Source organism: Bombus impatiens, unplaced genomic scaffold (genome assembly GCF_000188095.3).
Source record: "Bombus impatiens unplaced genomic scaffold, BIMP_2.2 scf_0248, whole genome shotgun sequence".
NCBI lineage: Eukaryota > Metazoa > Arthropoda > Insecta > Hymenoptera > Apidae > Bombus > Bombus impatiens.
Window position 1 is genome coordinate 1,287,338 of NT_176667.1, and position 17,391 is coordinate 1,304,728.

Consider the following 17,391-nt stretch of genomic DNA (forward strand, 5'->3'; position numbering starts at 1 on the left):
TCATGACTATTCGCATGGCCGTACTATTCCTAACCATTGATTAAGTACCGTAACCTTATTCAGATTATTATTTGCATAATTTAATATATACTAAAAAATGTTATACTTTATAGTTATTTAAAATATATACTTCTTAACAAATGCAACGATTATTAAGATTGTCATAGGAAATAATATATGTATATATAAATGTTTATTTCGTATTTAAATATTATTTACCACTTAAATTTTATGTATACAATGTATTTATAATTTGACAGTGTTGTTAATTATCACTTACACTATAATAATAATAACTATCATAACTGAGAATCATCTACATACATATGTATATTACAAGTTAATTCAATTTCATTTAACTTTCTCTAACTAGCACTAATTTAGCAAAGAACATGCTTTTTAGTACTCTGGAGGTGAAGCATAGTGCTTAGACTTATCTTGAATCGATATGAACTGAAAATAAAAATTAAGAAATTTAGTAATTACGCAAATTTTGGATTGTAATTAATCGCTTAAAATAACTATCAGGCAATATTTTATATGGTTGACTTGACACAATGGGATTTAAATATCATCTATTTTATTAGTTACATGTCATTTTTATTATTTTCATTATTATTGATATAACATACCTTATATTCTTTGTTTTTATATTCGTTCCATGGCTCAGGATTTTTTCTAGAATTCCAAGTAACATCGGGGCTCCGCAAAGCCAGACGTAATAAATAACCCGATGAGAACAATGCTCCGAATCCGATACAAAAGAACAGCGGAGCTAACTAAAGAGAAATAAATAATTATATTTCCTTGCCATATGATTCTTCGGCCATGATCTTTTACGTACCATCGAATTCTTTTTAAAGGTTTGCCACGAAAGACCTTGCATTTTAGCCATCTTGCTGTAGTACTAAAATAGAGGCCAGGCACCACGCTAAAATAAACCGTACATAAAAATCGAACTTTTAACTCTTACTCGTTAACATACTACGTACTTACTGGAGTATGATACAGATCAGTACAGAGAGTGCAATTTGCAGATTTCGAATTCTGAATGAAATTTTTATGAAAACGAACCTATAGCATTTTAAGCATCGATAATAAAGTCAATATAGATTAACGCTGCAATACTTTTTAATGCATTACATATTACAATTAATAATTTTCAAAGAATTGTCAAATTATTAATCACATTGTATACTATAGTAATACTATAGTTTATTTTGCATAGGATTTTAGATTTTTCTTGAATACACAAAAATTAAAATGAAATTCTCTTATATTATTCGCGAGTTCATAGTATACATGTGTATATATATGTGTAAAAAACATAAGCTATTGGTCGAAGCTTTAACGCATTCATGATATATTATACTACTGGTTCGTTTCATTTTCATCGAACTTGAATTGGTCGTCTATTTTATTTGTGGTTTCATGGCGGTATTTCAGAAATAAAAGTAAATTTTTGCAGTTTGAGGTCTGTGGACTGTATAAATATAAGTGTTGATCTCAGCCAACTGAGCCGCAGAGATATATGGAACTTTAATTAAATAATGTGCATATGAACTTTTGTTTGCGATGTGGTATTTCGATAAATGATTCATTCAAGTTTATTAGATTGTCTGCTACCATTAATGTCATTGCATTCGTCTAGCGTAAGAATGAATTTTTGTTCGTGACACGTCTAAAGAAGTCGGTAAGACGGCGATTTTTAGTTGTACACGATAAGCGGGATGGGTTTCTCTACGAGTTTACAAGGACAGTCATCACACGAGGCATTACTTGCCCGTCAAGATGCTGAAATTAAGCTTCTGGAAACGATGAGACGGTGTTTAACGATTAAAGTTAAATCAGACCGTGAATATGCTTCGACAATCTCCTCCCTGACTATGCAAGGGAAGAAGATTGAACGTAACGAGGATCTCGTTGGTAGTCTAATAGCGCAGGTACTCCCTCGAAATTCAAACTAAATTTACAGTTGAAGTCCATAATTTTTTTTTAAAGAATTTACAGTGGCTCCTTAGAAACATTTGCTTATTTGGTAATGTATTGTAGAGCTGGAGAGATATTATGGACTCTATCGATCAGACTGCAAAATTAATCAAGCAGCAGGCAGATTCCATCGAAGCTATAGTAGTTGAACACATTATGACATTATATTCTGAAAGAAGACGAGCTAGGAAAGTGTATCAGGAGGAGCAAACGTGGTTGAACAATCAATTTCAACAGGTAGAGAGCAAGCAACAAGAAAGTTCTATACTAAAAACAAATACCTATCATTTTATTTATTGTATGTTTATTGCATAATCTAGTTGACTGAAGATGTCGCCAGGAAAAAGCTGGAATATCAGAAGAATTTAGAAATGTACAAATTGATGAGATCCCGTTTTGAAGAACATTATGTCAAGTGTAAGTATTTATACTGCTTATTAATCTAAATTTGTTTATTGTCGCTCATGATATCTGTTCAGCCGGTAGAGTTGGCAGAAAATTGGATGAAGTAAGAGAAAAATATCAGAAAGCCTGTAGGAAACTTCATCTTACCCACAATGAATACGTATTGCTTTTGGGTGCTGTAACAGAGTGTGAACATGACCTCAGAACTTGTTACTTACCCAGTTTGCTTCACCGACAACAAGCGATTCATCAAGAATTTATAACATCATGGTAAGAGCATCTTCTTGATTCTAGATTCTAAAAGAATTTATTATATATTTCTGTTTTATTCTATAAATTGTTAACACATTTTATGTGAAATTTTTATGCAAGCATATGCTGATAGAAAAGGTAAAAATTAATAATGATTATTCCATCAACGACATACATTATACCGCAAATATTAAAACCTTGTTTTTTGCATGATAGGAAAACCATACTTCAGGACATAGTGAAATATTCTGATTTTACGACAGATAAATTTCAAGAGATACATCGGCGAATGCAAAAAGCTGTTGATTCTGTAAAGCCTGTAGAAGAGTACAGGGATTTTATAGGGAAGCACAGGTATTCATTTCAGACTTATTTTTATCATTACAGTTTAATGTGAATAATATTAATAATTTGTTAATGTTCGATACAGAACGCGACCAGCGTCACCGATAAGATTTGTTTTCGATGAGAACCTTGTAGATGATACATCAGGAAAATTGTTGCCAAATAAATTAACAGTAGATAATTTGACTATAGATTGGTTAAGAAATAGGCTAACAGAATTGGAAACTTCTTTGAAAGCAACTCAACAGAGTCGACAAAACCCACCATATCCATCAGAGAACAATAGCGATTCTAAGTAAGAATATATTGTGTTCATAAATAATGTCTAAATGTTATTATATTACTAGTATTAAAATGGATTTATTTTACTCTTTTTCTATTTTTTTGTTGTACGTTAGAATATCAATTTTGGATTACTCCCGTGAAAGAGAAGAATTGCGATTACGTTGTCAAGAAAAGAGACTTCAGCGGCAAGTGGATGTTATTAGAGCTGCCTTAAATGAATTAGGTTGCGAAGAATTACCACTTGGATATGATCTTTCAATGGAAAGCTCTTTTGCTGATTCGCCTTCTATTAGTAAGGTATTTATAAGAACAATATCAATCAAGTCAAGTAGTAGATATTTCTATAAATATTATGGGTATTTCTTCCAAGAATGTTGAAAACTGTTCTACTGCAAAATAGTTTTTCAATACAAAACTATTTGTTTCTGGAGGATTAATAGATTTAGCTAGCATCACTGCCCTTGCAGAAAAATACAGTTGCAGATATTGGTCTGTTTACATTACGAAGAAATCAACGGTTCATGACAATATTTAGATCTCCCTTCAAATCGTTACCGATAATAAACGACACAAAAGATGGAACAATTAGATCGAGTAGCGAAGGTCCTACCTCAAAAGCAGATAATACTCTACCAGTTGTATGTTTTTTTCATATGTTATCCATTTGTTGTACGAATATAAACGTATTTCATGCGTAATCGCTTCTTTTTTATCTTTACAATGTTATACATATGTTTATACAGGAATATACATGTGTTATAAAACGTTTATAATTAAATTAGTAATATTTTGTGTGTGACTTTTAATATTAAGCATGTTTATCTTATTATGCAAATAAATTGCATTCGATTGTGATCCTAAACTAACATTTGCGATGCGTTTTAATGATAATAATTAAAATAGACAAGAGGAAGGATGATATCTCATGTTCTAGATGTGTCCTGTTTTACTTTTTAGATGGAATATGTTATGTGTATGTTATAGACATTCCGTGGGATATCGCATTTAACAAGTCAAAAGGGAAATGGAAGTGGTGATCTTATGGAGGAAGAGTGGTTTCATGGTGTGTTACCAAGAGAAGAAGTTGTGAGATTACTCGTAACTGAAGGAGATTTCTTAGTACGCGAAACAACACGAAATGATGAATGCCAAATAGTTTTATCTGTTTGCTGGGATGGACATAAACATTTCATTGTACAAACTACTCCTGAAGTAAGCAATCTGTTGCGTTTTTAATTACGTAATATAATTCACTTCATATAATTCAAAGGGCACAGAAACAAATTGTATGTATATTTATTAATTTTAGGGGCATTACAGATTCGAAGGTCCTACATTTCCATCGATTCAAGAATTAATCAGGCACCAATGGTTATCCGGATTGCCAGTGACTAGTCGATCTGGAGCTATTCTCAAAACACCAATTTTACGTGAACGTTGGGAACTCAATAACGACGATGTAATTCTCCTAGAAAAGATAGGACGGGTATATGATTGAAATTTAAAGAAAAAAGAAGTTACTTTAGTTTTTTAAACGACTCGAAATCTAATAAGTAATTGATAGCTAACTTTAAGTTGAATTAGTATGAATTTCACCTAATTTAGAAAACTTGTCATTTCAAAAAGTTTATATACATAGAATAAAAATAGATGTTCAATTGTAAAAGATTGTATATTTTTAGGGTAACTTTGGAGATGTATATAAAGCGCAGTTGAAAACTTGTAAGACTGAAGTGGCTGTAAAAACTTGCAAAGTAACGTTACCGGATGAACAAAAACGTAAATTCTTACAAGAAGGACGAATATTGAAGCAATACGATCATCCCAATATAGTAAAGCTTATAGGAATTTGTGTCCAAAAACAACCTATTATGATTGTTATGGAATTAGTACCTGGTATATTCAATAAATTAATCTATTTTGGAATTAAATATTTAGAATTAAATATTTTTCAAATTGTGGAGTACAATTGTTTGTTAATATCAAATTAATATGTATGATAGGTGGTTCCCTGTTAACTTATTTAAGAAAAAATGCTAATACTATTACGCAACAAGAACAACTTCGAATGTGTAAAGATGCAGCTGCAGGTATGCGCTATTTGGAATCTAAATATTGTATTCATAGGGACTTGGCTGCTCGAAACTGTCTCGTAGGTAAATGTGTGTGTATGTGAACATATTTTTAGTTATTATAAAAATTATTTACGCAAGACATATGAATTGTAAAAATACCAAGTATAATATATTTTATCTTTAGGATATGAATCTATAGTAAAAATATCAGATTTCGGAATGTCACGAGAAGAAGAAGAATATATAGTATCAGATGGTATGAAACAAATTCCAATTAAATGGACTGCGCCAGAGGCATTAAATTTTGGTAGTTGAAAAGATATTGTGTGTTAGATGTATATTTAGGATTCTAATACTATTTTTCACTGTAATATTTTCTATAGGTAAATATACGTCGCTTTGTGATGTGTGGAGTTATGGAATCTTAATGTGGGAGATATTTTCTAAAGGTGGAAATCCTTATAGTGGAATGTCTAATTCTCAAGCTCGCGAAAAGATAGATGCAGGTAATATTTGCGTCATAGTCCTTATTACACTTTCATTATTATGATTATTACTATTGAGTATTAACTATACTCATAAACATATACATAAAGTATTTTACATGTAGAACTTAAATAAAAATTTCTCTTTCCGTTCTTAGGTTATCGAATGCCAGCACCAGAAAATACACCCGATGAAATATATCGTTTAATGTTACGATGTTGGGAATATGAACCGGAGAAGCGTCCTCATTTCGATCAAATATATACTGTTGTTGAGACGCTTTCTCAAGCGTATTTATAAATAATTTTATGTCGGTGCTAAGCTGTGTTATGAATAATATTTTTCTCATATTGTTTATTGTAGCTCTCGATTTTCTTATACAAGTCTTATAATATCTCCGATTATGAGCTTTAAAAAATGATGCTCATTAAGACGTATACATATGATATATCTTTGATTTGCTATGAAAATCTCAAGCAACGCAATGATTTATGTTTTCAGAAAATTTAAAAGAAAAGGCCTTGAACTCAATTGAATGACAATAAATTTTACAGGTAATAATATTCTCCTTATTATAAATATTTATAAAATGCTGAATATCTAAATTCCACTAAGAAAAAAGGAACTGTATTTTAGTAATTACCAATTTGCTTTATTATGATATTCGTTTGTACATATCACTATTTCTCATTATTTGTCTTAAAGTACATCATTCTTTCCATGCACTAGCATTCCAGAATAAATTGATTGTATTTGGATTTAAAATGTATAACGTTTCACCGAAATTCAATCGAACATTGAATCAAACGACATTTGGCATTTTCATAGTGAACCATTGATATTTTTACTTTTGCATTGTATTTATATATATTGTGAATAGGAAGTGTGAATATGTATCGTACTCTGATATAATAGTATATAAAATTGTATTGGGTATTTCTGTCAAAATGGAAGATTCAAAAACTCCGAGTATTTTCAGGATGACCCAATACCGATACATTTTCTATTGTTCATGTTCTTGATTTTTATATTAACAGTTCTGCCATAAAATTCCTTATATTATTTATCCGTCCAAATAATAATTCAATTTTAATAATCAGTATTGATCGGTGAAATAAAGAATGTTAGGTCTCAAATTCATTCAGAACAGATTTTCGCAATAAGCATACTAAACATATTTCATTAATTCGAAACTATAAATATAAAAGTTTTGTAACATTATTTATACATGTAACGAAGTTCCAAATTTTTAAAAAATTTGATTTTTATAATACATAACTTATTAATATATAAGGAACTTACAATTTTTTTTATTTTTATCAAAAGTCACAGAATTTATTAGTTATTGCTGTTCAATACACGGTGTACGCTTAACTATTGAGATGTGTTAGATAATATCATGTTTAATATTAAAATTGTGCCTATAGATATCTTATACATGTATGTATTGTGCGAAATGCGTAAGTTATCCTCTGTAAAGTCATAACTAGTGGAGAATTTATAAATGTTCAAAACAGTTAAACTCTGTTGTATTATATCATTGTTTATATGCTTTATTATATGTTATTCCGAGTTGCGATTTAAAAAGGAAAACGAATGTGTTGTTATTCTACAATACTCAATATTATTTTAAAAATTAATAAAACTTGTATGGAAGCCTTTTATAAAGTTTGAATTTTTATTGTTAAGGTGTTTAAATACTTGTTATTGTTACCATTCAAGTAATTTTATTTCTATCTATATTCTTATTAAAATCATCTATACGAAATTACAATTTTTTACAAGTATAATTTAATAAGTTCATCACTTACAGCTGAAGGTGTTAATATACCTAAATCAGTAAATAAGAGGCTGATATAATGTGGAGGTGTATAATCAACTAATGGATGTTCTTTCCGCAAGTCCTTTTTTAACGTGCTTGCTGTATACTGTACAGAAAAAGGCAATAAAAAACAAATCCTTAAATATGTACTATATCTTAATTACTGGGAAAATTTTAGCACACTACCTTAAATTCATTTGGAAGATCGACTTGATTTAATGGATATATTCTTGAAAATTTGAAACTCTCCGTTAATACATAAAATGGTTTTTTTACTTCTTTAGCACACATTGCCATTGTATATGTGCCAACCTACAAATGCAAAGTATTACATGAAAATGAGAATTCACAATGTTAATAATCAATCAAGGAACCTCTAATACACCTTATTAATGACACCTCCACTTTCTGCGACCCCTTCTGCTCCTACCATAACCATATCAACTTGTTCCATAACATATCCCATTGCAGAATCTAATATTAATGTGCAAGATACACCTAAATCTGTCAAATTTTGACACATTTCCTGCCTGCCCATTGGTAAACATGAAAAGAAAACAAACATATTATACATAAACAAGCATTTTAAGTTATTATAAGAATACATACCCACTATTATCTGGAGAAGAACATGTTACATATACTTCAAATATTTTATTACTTTCAACAGCTCCCTTCATTGCTTGCAATACAACTCTAGACTTTGAATGAGTAAGTATTTTCTAAAACAAAATGTAATATTATAATTGGGAATCAAGAGGGATCTTAAAAAAAAGAAATTATAAAACAAATAAAATTACAGAACCATCCTTAATAAAGTGTGCTGCAACTTTTGCTACTTTTCCTCTGGCAGCTACTAATTTCTCATAAAACATCTTCCCTCTATGAAGCATGATACCCTTGCATTCTGCAAATGACTAATATCAAATAATATAGAACAACGATCAATATGACTGCAGATTTTAAATGTACTTGTAAAATAAGATAACAAGAAACAAAGGGAAAAGGACTGACATGAAACAAGGAATCCTAACAAATTGTACAATAATATCCTTACAGGAGTATCTAATGTAGCCAAAGTTATAAAACGAAGGAATAATTCACTGCCAGATGCAATAGCAGTTACAGGATTTTCAGTGGATCTCATCGCATCTATTGCATTTTGCAGACAATACCTGAGTTCTTGAACTGTTTCAGCTGTAAAAAAAGATAAATGTATAATACAGATATGGTTTCTTTAAAAGTATATTAATATATTCTTACATTTTGAATACTGCAAAACTTTTAGTAATGTGCGTATAGCAGCCATCCCAGCAGAAACATCTTTTTCATTTTTGATGATGCCATTGAAATATTGACAGATTTCTAAGAAAAGAAATCGTACGTATAATTATTTTGTTAATTTATTATATTGAAATAAGTTACCTTCCTTTTCCATAATGTTTGCTCAAATATTACAGATACTTTTTATTTCCGATCAAAATAACATATCATTTGCTAAGTTTAGGTTAATGTTAATGTTCATATGCTTAAATATATGATTAATAATGCGTTACATATTCACACCACAAATTTTTTACATTAAATGAATTGTAATATTATTAAAATGGTAAAGGTAACTAAAAACAAATAAAACTCCGGATAAGTGCGAGCAAGAAAATCCTATAAGAATCTGGTGTACATGTATGTATATGTATTTGGTTCATTGAACTATGTCACACTTATATAAATTTGATAATTGAGTATATTTTTTTTCATATACAACGATATTATTAAATGACGAATATTTAAGTTTTTCATTGGGTTACAAATATAAAACAAACAGATGCCAAATATTAAATGAATGTATATATATCAAAGTGACTGAGAGTGCATGTAAATATACATAATTAAATATGTAGTACTTGGTAATAAATATAGTAGTCGTACTTTGAATTGGAAAAATTTGTAAATAACACTGACAAAACGTGTCTGAACGAGGTTAGAAGAATTTACACTTTCTACTGTAGAGTTTAATTTTAAAAACAAATTTTTACATTTAAAAGTAGTATGTATTTGACTTCGTTGAGAACGCACGCTTACTTATTATATTTGTAAATATTATTAGGTATAAAGATAAAATGAGTTTAAACATGTTATAGATATTACAATTTAAAAGTTACAATCTAAAGTTTATTTTAAAACATTAGATTGTACGAATGGAAATGTTAGAACAAAAGTTAAAGAATGCTAAAAATGATAAATTATGCTTGTATATGTGTATACAATATAGTATATATATATACAATACTGAAAATCAGTATACTATACCGCTTTATTTGTTACAGCTGATCTATAAGAAAGGGATGTTTATAGAATAACTGGAGAAACGATATATTAAGATGAGTTTTTAATTTAATACGATAAATTCCGTTTGATTTAGCTATTATTTATATTTATGAGAGCATTTTTACAATGTTTCCAATTATAAATAGGTTTGCAAATAATCTCAGGCCAGCATAGAGCTTTATATACGAAGCTTGCCATCAACTCTTAAACATGGTGTTAAATAAATCTAAAATTTTTATGATAGTAATGATGGAGAGAGAGGGAAAAAGAGAGATTATATTATCCTGAGATTTGAAGTTTTATATGTAATTTCACCAGTACATTTTCCATAGACGAATGACACAAAAGATTTGAAATATGCGTTTATAATTATAATTATTTGATATAAGGTGTTGCACTCCCGTAATAGAAAGGTTGACAATAAAATGATCGTACAAGATGTCGGCGTTCGCGTAAATACTTCTTATGAAGAGCACAATTCAATTGATTTAACCAAAAATAGAATTTAATGTTTTCCATAGAATCCTCCATCAAAACTGTTTTATTCTTTCGACCGTTACTTGCTGCACTATTCAATTTTGATCCCCTGAAAAGTACAAAAATCATTTCTTCCTCATCTTCCCCTTATCTTCCGTTTTTGTAATGGTGTAGATATTATATCTAAAAGATTTTACTGCATAATATTCGATACGATTCTTTTTTCTTTATCCAATTTTATTTCTTTTTGATTTTTCGGCGTATACAAAACACATTCATTGATAATTTGTGCTTCATGGATGCTATCACAATTAGATTTTACTATCGCTGTTCGTTTAGTCGTTTCAAAGTGTTTTCTACGAAATAATTTCTGCTTTTGACGATATTTATCTTCCTGCTTTTTGCGTATTTGTGCCTAAGTAAAAAACAAAAATTAAATAAATAAAATTGTTTAATAATATTACGGGGAACTTGACAAAAAAATTATAGAATGGATTATAATCTACACCTGCCGTATTACTTTTTTCCATTTCATATTTGCCAAATTTTCAAGTAACTTCCGCTGCCGTTCGGTTTCTATTTTTCTAAGTATCTGCTGATATATAACGGTTTTTTTATCTTTCCAGTCTTCGAAGGATAACTTTCTCCTACTTTGTTGTTGCTTGACTAATCTGTATTTTATTTTTTAAGCAAATATATATATATATAATTAAAATTCTCTAAAAATATATAAATATATTTGAAGAAATATTATTCAGTGAAATAATAACCCGTGGATACGATCAGGTTTGCAGGCTTTCGCGAGAACATTGTTTGTCGCAATTTGCAATTCATTCGTCGCTCGTTTTGTCGAATTTTTCCAAAGTTCGACAATTTTAGTATCACCGAAATTAACGTCATTTAGTTCACTGAAATTGTCGTTTTTGTTAGTAGTAGATTGTTTCTTGACGATTGAAACTGAGTTGTGTGCTTGCATCGTTAACGATTGCCCCATCAAGTTTCTTTCGCTCGTAGGTATTTTACAAAAGATCATTAAGGAGGATCGCTTATGTTTGTGACGGCGTGATCTACGATGCGCGACCGTTGCCGATATGTTCTAAAATTTGAAAACTCAAAATTTGTCCACAAATATTGCAAAACTTTTACTCATTACTCGTCGATACCTGTTTATCTGATTCTAACGATTTATTTTCATTTCGCATCCATCCGGTATTCTCTAACTCGGATAATTTCTTGATATTCCATTTCTCATAGATCATTCGATGGAACTGTGTCATTTGCTCTATAATAGATTTAAACGTTGTTAAAAGACACGTTAGCTACTACACTGAGCTACTAACCATTATTTTCTAATGCTTCATCAATCATTTGTTCGACGAAATTTCCAAAATTTTGAACCGAAGTACTTTTACTTTTCATTCCGAAATGTTGAAGTATTTCATATTACTATGGTCGTCGTTTTGTCGAACATCAAAATGAAAGATTGAATGGAAAATCGAGTCGAAAATATTTCTTCCATGTAATGCACGTACATATACATACATGTAGTTTAAAAACATGACCGATTACGATATGCTATAGTAACGAAAGGCGACTTACAGATGTAGAAAATTTTCCAAGATCGAAAGAAATTAAGGATACATTGTAAAAACGAATCGTGTAATTCTAGATAAATAAACGAGCGATTGGCGGTTAGATAGATAATTGGTATAAATTGGTATAAATGAATGATTCACCCAAGCTGAAACAATCGAAAAACTGACAATTAAGAGATCGCAGCTAAGTTCATGCAGTGCTCATCATATTATAATAGTAAGTAGGTAAATTTAATTTATACATATAATTTATTAAACTATGCGTAAGTGTGCGCACGTATATACAATAATTATAATATAAGTGAGGATTATAACACAAATGCACGGGTATATGCATATTTCTGCTATACCTGTTCACGTTAGTGCATATATAATAATATAGACAGGGTACGTATAAATAAGGATTCTTGGCACTCACAATCAGAGGTATACAAACAATATCGTATTACCATAAAAAAATATCATACCGAGCATTTGGAACTTGAAAGTACAAATTCATTTTAGCAAGGATCGGAAGTTTCTCGCTCTTAATTTAAATTACTTTTAATCCAGTCTATATATTCGGTGACACGCGTATATACTCCCGGATATCCGGGTTCTCCGCATTTGTTGCCGAATGAAACGATACCGATTTGAATCCATCTGCCGTCAGCTCTAAGCATAAGCGGACCACCGGAATCCCCTTGACAAGCGTCTTTGCCACCTTGACTGTAACCAGCGCATAGAAAATTACTGGTAATTGGCTGAAAGTAAGCTGCGTTGCAGTCTTCGTTCCTCCATACTGGCAGCACCGCTTGTCTTTGTACCGTGCTTTCTTTCCCACCTGTCGGAAAAGACGAGCCGGTTCGATTCTCAAGAAGATTGAGAGATTTATTCAAAGGAATATGATACCAAAAGAGGCATAGATGCATACTTGCATGCTACGATTAAGCAGTATGTGTTAGTAGTATTACGTAAAACGAATAAAAGTGCACGAATAAAAAATAAAAAGTGAAATATGACAGATATGTACATACCGTAGTAAGTTGTACCCCATCCGACTACAGTCGGCCTTGCGCCAGCAAATCGCTCTTTTCGATAATGTACTGGCGGCAGACAGATCGGTATAACATAAGGAGATTTTCGAACGATCCTAGTCAGTTCGAGAACCGCAATGTCATTGTAAAATCCAACACGAGAAAATTTTGGATGTGCGTGAATTTGCTTGACCGCGTAGGTTTCTGGGGCGGATGGTTCGTCGTTTCTTTCAAGGTCAATATCCCCGAGACGCACAGTGAATTGTCTCGCGGCAAATCTATACAAACGTTCGAAAGCCGCTATTTTATCCGTTTTCCAGTAGAAAATATGAATACGTTTACTTACGAACGAGCAACTTACGGCCGTTGACGGTGATCGCGCGTACAATGAGCCGCGGTAAGAATATACCGCGATCCGATAAGAGATCCACCACACCAAAATTCCGTGCGTTTCGAGCCATGCAAGAATATAGCCGCCATCCAAGGCCAACGTCCAGGAAGAGCTTCCTCTCCTCCGACTACTCGATACTTACCCGAATTCCTTACTCCACATTCTATCGAGGAAAACAATTTATACGTTGCTATCGCTTTTCTACATATACACGTGCGCACGCACACATACGGTTTATGTAATTTGTATATTCATTAACGTACTGTGATCGTTTACCTTCGTCGTCCTGTATGAAATTAGTATCGATAGTGCCGCCGGTGGTAGAAGAACCAAAGAAATTGTTTGAATGGTTCACTGATAAGTCGACAACGGGGGAGGATACGGGGACGAATTCTGTAGTTAACAGCCCGGGGAGATTCGTCGGCGCGGTCGTAACCGTGGTAGCAGAGGCAACGGGAAACAGCGGTATTGGTCGAGGAGTTTGATGTGGTTTCGTCGGACGGATCGGTGGTCGCGATGGTGGATGTACAGCTGATTCGATCCCCGAGGTTGAGATCGTACCGACTATCGGACTAAAAATTTCAAATCGGTTGAAAGTATCAAAATCATATACAACGGACACAGGCCCCCTTACGTGGTGGCATCTGATCGTTCTATTTACCTCGTCCCATTGGTGTCAATTTTATCCGTCGATTGACAACAGACTCCCGGAACGAATAAACTTTTGAAGCATAATGACTGTCTGAGTTTGGTCAAATCTAGCAACAGTTGAGGACAATTACTCAAATCTTGACACTTTCCGGGGTAACCGTCCGCCGTGGTGCAGCCGACCGACGGTATCACAGATTCTTTTTCCTTACTCTCCTGGTTGATCTCAATCGCGGAAGAAGAAGAGAAGGAGGAGGAAGGAGAGGAGGAGGAGGAGGAGGAACTGCCGGTCGGTATAGGTCGCAAAGGCAGAGCTACTCCTCGAACTAACGGTGCAATGCTATCTGTTACGTTGCGTCCTAAAAACGAGCATGACAGAATTGTGTAAATTCGTTAAAAATAAGAGATTATTTTACTTCAAAATCTTACCTAAAATATTCTTCGAGATAGTGTATATAGCCGATGGTAATTCCTTTGGCGGGTAACTCGAATTCTCCATACCTCTGGTCATATTGACGATGTAACTGCCGACAGTGTTTAAAGCACCCAAAGTTTCAGTGATCGTAACCAATGGATCCGGTTGTTCTCGTTCCTGTTCGACTTTCGCTAACCTTACATAAGGTCTAATGTGTGTGTTCCTCCGAAAAATTGCAGGAGGTGACCTTTGCGAATAACTGCTATCCCATCCATCCGTTTCACTCCATCCTCGCATTGGTATCACAAACTTTTCAGATGATCCGTATCTATTCGATGCTGTATCGTTCATATCGCGTACATGTTATTACAATGCTACATGTATACGCGCGTATGTAAACGAATTCGTATCTGAACGGGTCAATTCGAGATTTCGTTTCTCCCAATATGTATATATGTAGCTTTACATCGCACAACAACATGGCAGATTTATGATGAGATCCGTTACTTACCGGTATGATAACGATAGTGGGCGATTTGTTCGGTGTATGACCAGGAACTCGTTAGCAAACTCCATACTGTGCACAATTCTGAAACATTCGTGTATATCAGCAAATAGCATACGATAGAACTAGTAGGTAGTATTCTGTAAGCATCAATTACGATAGAATCTATCTTCCTTTTTCTTCTACAAGGAATACCGTAATTTAACAGAAACGGAAACTGAAAATAAATTCGCCATTTGACCGATCGATTAATAGTTTCTTTTCGAAAAATTATTATCAGACAAATCAGCGACTCATCATTTATCACCGCGTATCGTATCGTACCGTACTGTACCGCGTTCCAATGGATTAAGATCTAAAATGTAAGCGGTGTAATTATCGTAAAACCGAATATTTACCGCTAGCGTTATACGCTGCTTTCTTCAAACAGAGTATTTGATGACGACGTTAACGTCATTATATTTGAAAATTTGTTAATCACGCTATCCGCTATACAACATAAGCTTGTCGAATAACATATTGCCCGATTACGTCGATAACCTATTAACACAATTTCTCGAGTTTCAATCGCGAGTCTAAAAGTAAAATCGATAGGAAAAGCGTGCTGGCAGCGTAGAAGAAGAAGGTAACTCGATTCACCGTGAAATCGAATCGGAAGCGTAACGAAGCCATTGGTGAAACTTGTTTAGTTTCGCGAATCTGTTGCATTAGAATGTTGTATTTTAAAATATTATTACACCGCTATCAGAGTTCTTACTCGGGATTAGATTAGAAAAATCGCTGAAACTCGTGAAAAGTGATTCAAGGTTATTGCTTGTAAACGATGCGCGCCGCTTCCTTGAAACTTTTTCTCGAGAGGAGGACAAAAGAAAGCGAACGATCAAGCGAACGTTTTTGGAATCATCGGTCTACGCACACGGATTTCATCGATGGTGAAAGTTGCTCGACGAGAAAGTGTGCCTTCCTTCCATTCACTGATTCATCACCAAGCTCGTGTTACACTCTCCTACGATAACACAACCGAGAGAAGAGCTGATCATCCAAGATCGCTGATCATCGTCGTTACTTTCTTCTTATCTCATGAAATATTACACCGTGCTTTTTCCAAGTTTATAGCCAACGATACCTTTGTGTTCATCGACGAGTACAAAACATAATAGTGTCATGCATGTATCGATTTAATTTAACATTTCACATCGTACAGCATTGTAAAACATTTCCTTGCATATTGTAGCGATGCGCGTTCTTTTACGCGCCTCTTTGGCTCACATCGTACGAATTGCTCAACAGAGACACACCTTGATCACTAACAAATGAGAATTAACGATCCCTGGTATAATTTCTAATCTAACACAAGTATCGCATAGCGTCGTCATCAAACAATGTGTAACTGGGACACGTGAAAATGATTCCTAATTCGTTAGCGTTTGAAAAGTCGAGAATAAAAGTTTAAATTTTAAGTAAAGTGGTTTAAAAGTTTTCGCGCGTTAACGTAACGCGATAAAATACGAATCGATGTTCTTGATTTTACCATGCGAATACATATCGCGAAATTCTCGAATGAAGTTCGATCTTTTGCTTTGTTCTTCTATCGATGTTCTTCTATCGATGATCGACATCGTTAAACGTTCGATAAGGAATAAGAATCGTTCACAAAGTTGAATGACAGCGGGCGCCCGTTCCCGCGTTACCGTGCTTGAACCACGTATTTAAAGACAGAAAACTTACTCAAAACGGTGGACGACGACATCCTGATCCAGAGAAAACATTCAACCGATCCTTTTTACAGACATTCCACGCTTTTTTATCGTTACCACACTCAACATCCGCGATCGGAAACGCACGTTTAACTATTTTAACAAAGTTATCGCGTTCGCGAGACTACCGGCGGATTGTTCATCGTCTATCGAGCTCCACCGAGGGGTTGGAGGGGGACGTGAAAGAGGGGAGCGGAAATAAGGTAGCGAAAACAAGGAGGGAAAGGATGACATGGCGATGGAGGGGGTTGAGAAGGATCGAAAAAGAGGGGGGAGGGGCCAAATGAAAAAATTCAAGCGGAGGAAGGAAATCATCGAATCGTACAATCACGATTATACGCGATAAACCTTGTTCACGATGACTGACCGTGAAAAGACCTCGACATACTTCGTTCCCGATGAAATTATTCCCTCACTCTCACCCATTCTCTCGGTCTTTTCTCTTTTCTTCTTTCATGGGAACCGCCATCCATGACTTTTCGACCGAGGGAAAGTGTTCTCCTCTGTCGTGTATTTTTACTCGTTCTCCTTTTGCTATCTATCGCGATACAATGACTACACACCAAATACCATATAACGTGAGCAACTCGTTTCAGTTCC

At 33.4% G+C, this 17,391-nt stretch overlaps 5 protein-coding genes across 13 annotated transcripts; 1 reads left to right on the top strand and 4 right to left on the bottom strand.

The window, feature by feature from the left end:
- Positions 1-178: 178 nt before the first annotated feature.
- LOC100745532 (cytochrome c oxidase subunit NDUFA4) lies at positions 179-1,137 on the bottom strand. 3 transcript variants are annotated; one of them, XM_012384256.3, is made up of 4 exons: positions 997-1,137; positions 845-931; positions 633-779; positions 179-453 (listed from the first exon to the last, which is right to left on the bottom strand). In XM_012384256.3, exons 2-4 carry the CDS (start codon positions 893-895, stop codon positions 400-402), a joined length of 252 nt encoding a protein of 83 aa, XP_012239679.1. In that variant the 5' UTR covers positions 896-931; positions 997-1,137; the 3' UTR covers positions 179-399. The 3 variants fall into 3 exon arrangements, with proteins under 3 accessions (XP_012239679.1, XP_033176047.1, XP_012239678.1); XM_033320156.1 differs by having other exon boundaries at positions 993-1,056; XM_012384255.3 differs by having other exon boundaries at positions 845-1,035.
- A 202-nt stretch (positions 1,138-1,339) lies between these two features.
- LOC100740500 (tyrosine-protein kinase Fer) lies at positions 1,340-7,525 on the top strand. Of its 6 annotated transcripts, none has more exons than XM_012384251.3 (15): positions 1,341-1,943; positions 2,053-2,226; positions 2,310-2,406; positions 2,469-2,664; positions 2,863-3,000; positions 3,077-3,286; positions 3,390-3,573; positions 3,744-3,914; positions 4,261-4,488; positions 4,586-4,735; positions 4,959-5,172; positions 5,280-5,432; positions 5,536-5,658; positions 5,735-5,857; positions 5,995-7,525. In XM_012384251.3, exons 1-15 carry the CDS (start codon positions 1,731-1,733, stop codon positions 6,135-6,137), a joined length of 2,517 nt encoding a protein of 838 aa, XP_012239674.1. In that variant the 5' UTR covers positions 1,341-1,730; the 3' UTR covers positions 6,138-7,525. The 6 variants fall into 6 exon arrangements, with proteins under 6 accessions (XP_024222613.1, XP_012239674.1, XP_012239673.1 ...); XM_012384250.3 differs by having other exon boundaries at positions 1,342-1,943; positions 4,586-4,762; XM_003488620.4 differs by lacking the exon at positions 3,744-3,914 and having other exon boundaries at positions 1,349-1,943; positions 4,586-4,762.
- Positions 7,526-7,605: 80 nt separating this feature from the next.
- LOC100745655 (translation initiation factor eIF-2B subunit alpha) lies at positions 7,606-9,504 on the bottom strand. The gene is made up of 8 exons (XM_003488579.4): positions 9,085-9,504; positions 8,923-9,024; positions 8,717-8,856; positions 8,460-8,576; positions 8,269-8,381; positions 8,045-8,189; positions 7,846-7,971; positions 7,606-7,765 (listed from the first exon to the last, which is right to left on the bottom strand). Exons 1-8 carry the CDS (start codon positions 9,095-9,097, stop codon positions 7,616-7,618), a joined length of 906 nt encoding a protein of 301 aa, XP_003488627.1. The 5' UTR covers positions 9,098-9,504; the 3' UTR covers positions 7,606-7,615.
- Positions 9,505-10,277: 773 nt separating this feature from the next.
- On the bottom strand, positions 10,278-12,120 carry LOC105680595. Its single transcript, XM_012384254.3, has 6 exons — positions 11,805-12,120; positions 11,628-11,746; positions 11,235-11,560; positions 10,973-11,135; positions 10,662-10,879; positions 10,278-10,573 (listed from the first exon to the last, which is right to left on the bottom strand). Exons 1-6 carry the CDS (start codon positions 11,881-11,883, stop codon positions 10,363-10,365), a joined length of 1,116 nt encoding a protein of 371 aa, XP_012239677.2. The 5' UTR covers positions 11,884-12,120; the 3' UTR covers positions 10,278-10,362.
- A 169-nt stretch (positions 12,121-12,289) lies between these two features.
- Positions 12,290-17,374, bottom strand: LOC100740619 (clotting factor B). 2 transcript variants are annotated; one of them, XM_012384252.3, is made up of 8 exons: positions 16,763-17,374; positions 15,041-15,118; positions 14,544-14,857; positions 14,128-14,473; positions 13,743-14,038; positions 13,437-13,629; positions 13,076-13,353; positions 12,290-12,882 (listed from the first exon to the last, which is right to left on the bottom strand). In XM_012384252.3, exons 1-8 carry the CDS (start codon positions 16,801-16,803, stop codon positions 12,587-12,589), a joined length of 1,842 nt encoding a protein of 613 aa, XP_012239675.1. In that variant the 5' UTR covers positions 16,804-17,374; the 3' UTR covers positions 12,290-12,586. The 2 variants fall into 2 exon arrangements, with proteins under 2 accessions (XP_012239675.1, XP_003488669.1); XM_003488621.4 differs by having other exon boundaries at positions 14,544-14,867.
- Positions 17,375-17,391: the final 17 nt, after the last annotated feature.

What these genes read in the sequence shown, in the direction of transcription:
- LOC100745532 (XM_012384256.3), bottom strand. Translation starts at nt 895, where the DNA reads ATGGCTAAAATGCAAGGTCTTTCGTGGCAAACCTTTAAAAAGAATTCG. An exon ending in CCTTTAAAAAGAATTCGATG is followed by an intron (nt 780 to 844) that starts GTACGTAAAAGA and finishes ATTTCTCTTTAG; the next exon opens with TTAGCTCCGCTGTTCTTTTG. An exon ending in ATAAAAACAAAGAATATAAG is followed by an intron (nt 454 to 632) that starts GTATGTTATATC and finishes TTTTATTTTCAG; the next exon opens with TTCATATCGATTCAAGATAA.
- LOC100740500 (XM_012384250.3), top strand. Translation starts at nt 1,731, where the DNA reads ATGGGTTTCTCTACGAGTTTACAAGGACAGTCATCACACGAGGCATTA. An exon ending in GAGAACAATAGCGATTCTAA is followed by an intron (nt 3,287 to 3,389) that starts GTAAGAATATAT and finishes GTTGTACGTTAG; the next exon opens with AATATCAATTTTGGATTACT. An exon ending in TGTTATGGAATTAGTACCTG is followed by an intron (nt 5,173 to 5,279) that starts GTATATTCAATA and finishes TATGTATGATAG; the next exon opens with GTGGTTCCCTGTTAACTTAT.
- LOC100745655 (XM_003488579.4), bottom strand. An exon ending in AGTTTTGCAGTATTCAAAAT is followed by an intron (nt 8,857 to 8,922) that starts GTAAGAATATAT and finishes CTTTTTTTACAG; the next exon opens with CTGAAACAGTTCAAGAACTC. An exon ending in ACTTTATTAAGGATGGTTCT is followed by an intron (nt 8,382 to 8,459) that starts GTAATTTTATTT and finishes ATTTTGTTTTAG; the next exon opens with AAAATACTTACTCATTCAAA.
- LOC105680595 (XM_012384254.3), bottom strand. Translation starts at nt 11,883, where the DNA reads ATGAAAAGTAAAAGTACTTCGGTTCAAAATTTTGGAAATTTCGTCGAA. An exon ending in TGAAGCATTAGAAAATAATG is followed by an intron (nt 11,747 to 11,804) that starts GTTAGTAGCTCA and finishes AATCTATTATAG; the next exon opens with AGCAAATGACACAGTTCCAT. An exon ending in AAACCTGATCGTATCCACGG is followed by an intron (nt 11,136 to 11,234) that starts GTTATTATTTCA and finishes AATAAAATACAG; the next exon opens with ATTAGTCAAGCAACAACAAA.
- LOC100740619 (XM_012384252.3), bottom strand. Translation starts at nt 16,803, where the DNA reads ATGTTTTCTCTGGATCAGGATGTCGTCGTCCACCGTTTTGA. An exon ending in TTTCATACAGGACGACGAAG is followed by an intron (nt 13,630 to 13,742) that starts GTAAACGATCAC and finishes TTTCCTCGATAG; the next exon opens with AATGTGGAGTAAGGAATTCG. An exon ending in CGCGATCACCGTCAACGGCC is followed by an intron (nt 13,354 to 13,436) that starts GTAAGTTGCTCG and finishes ACGTTTGTATAG; the next exon opens with ATTTGCCGCGAGACAATTCA.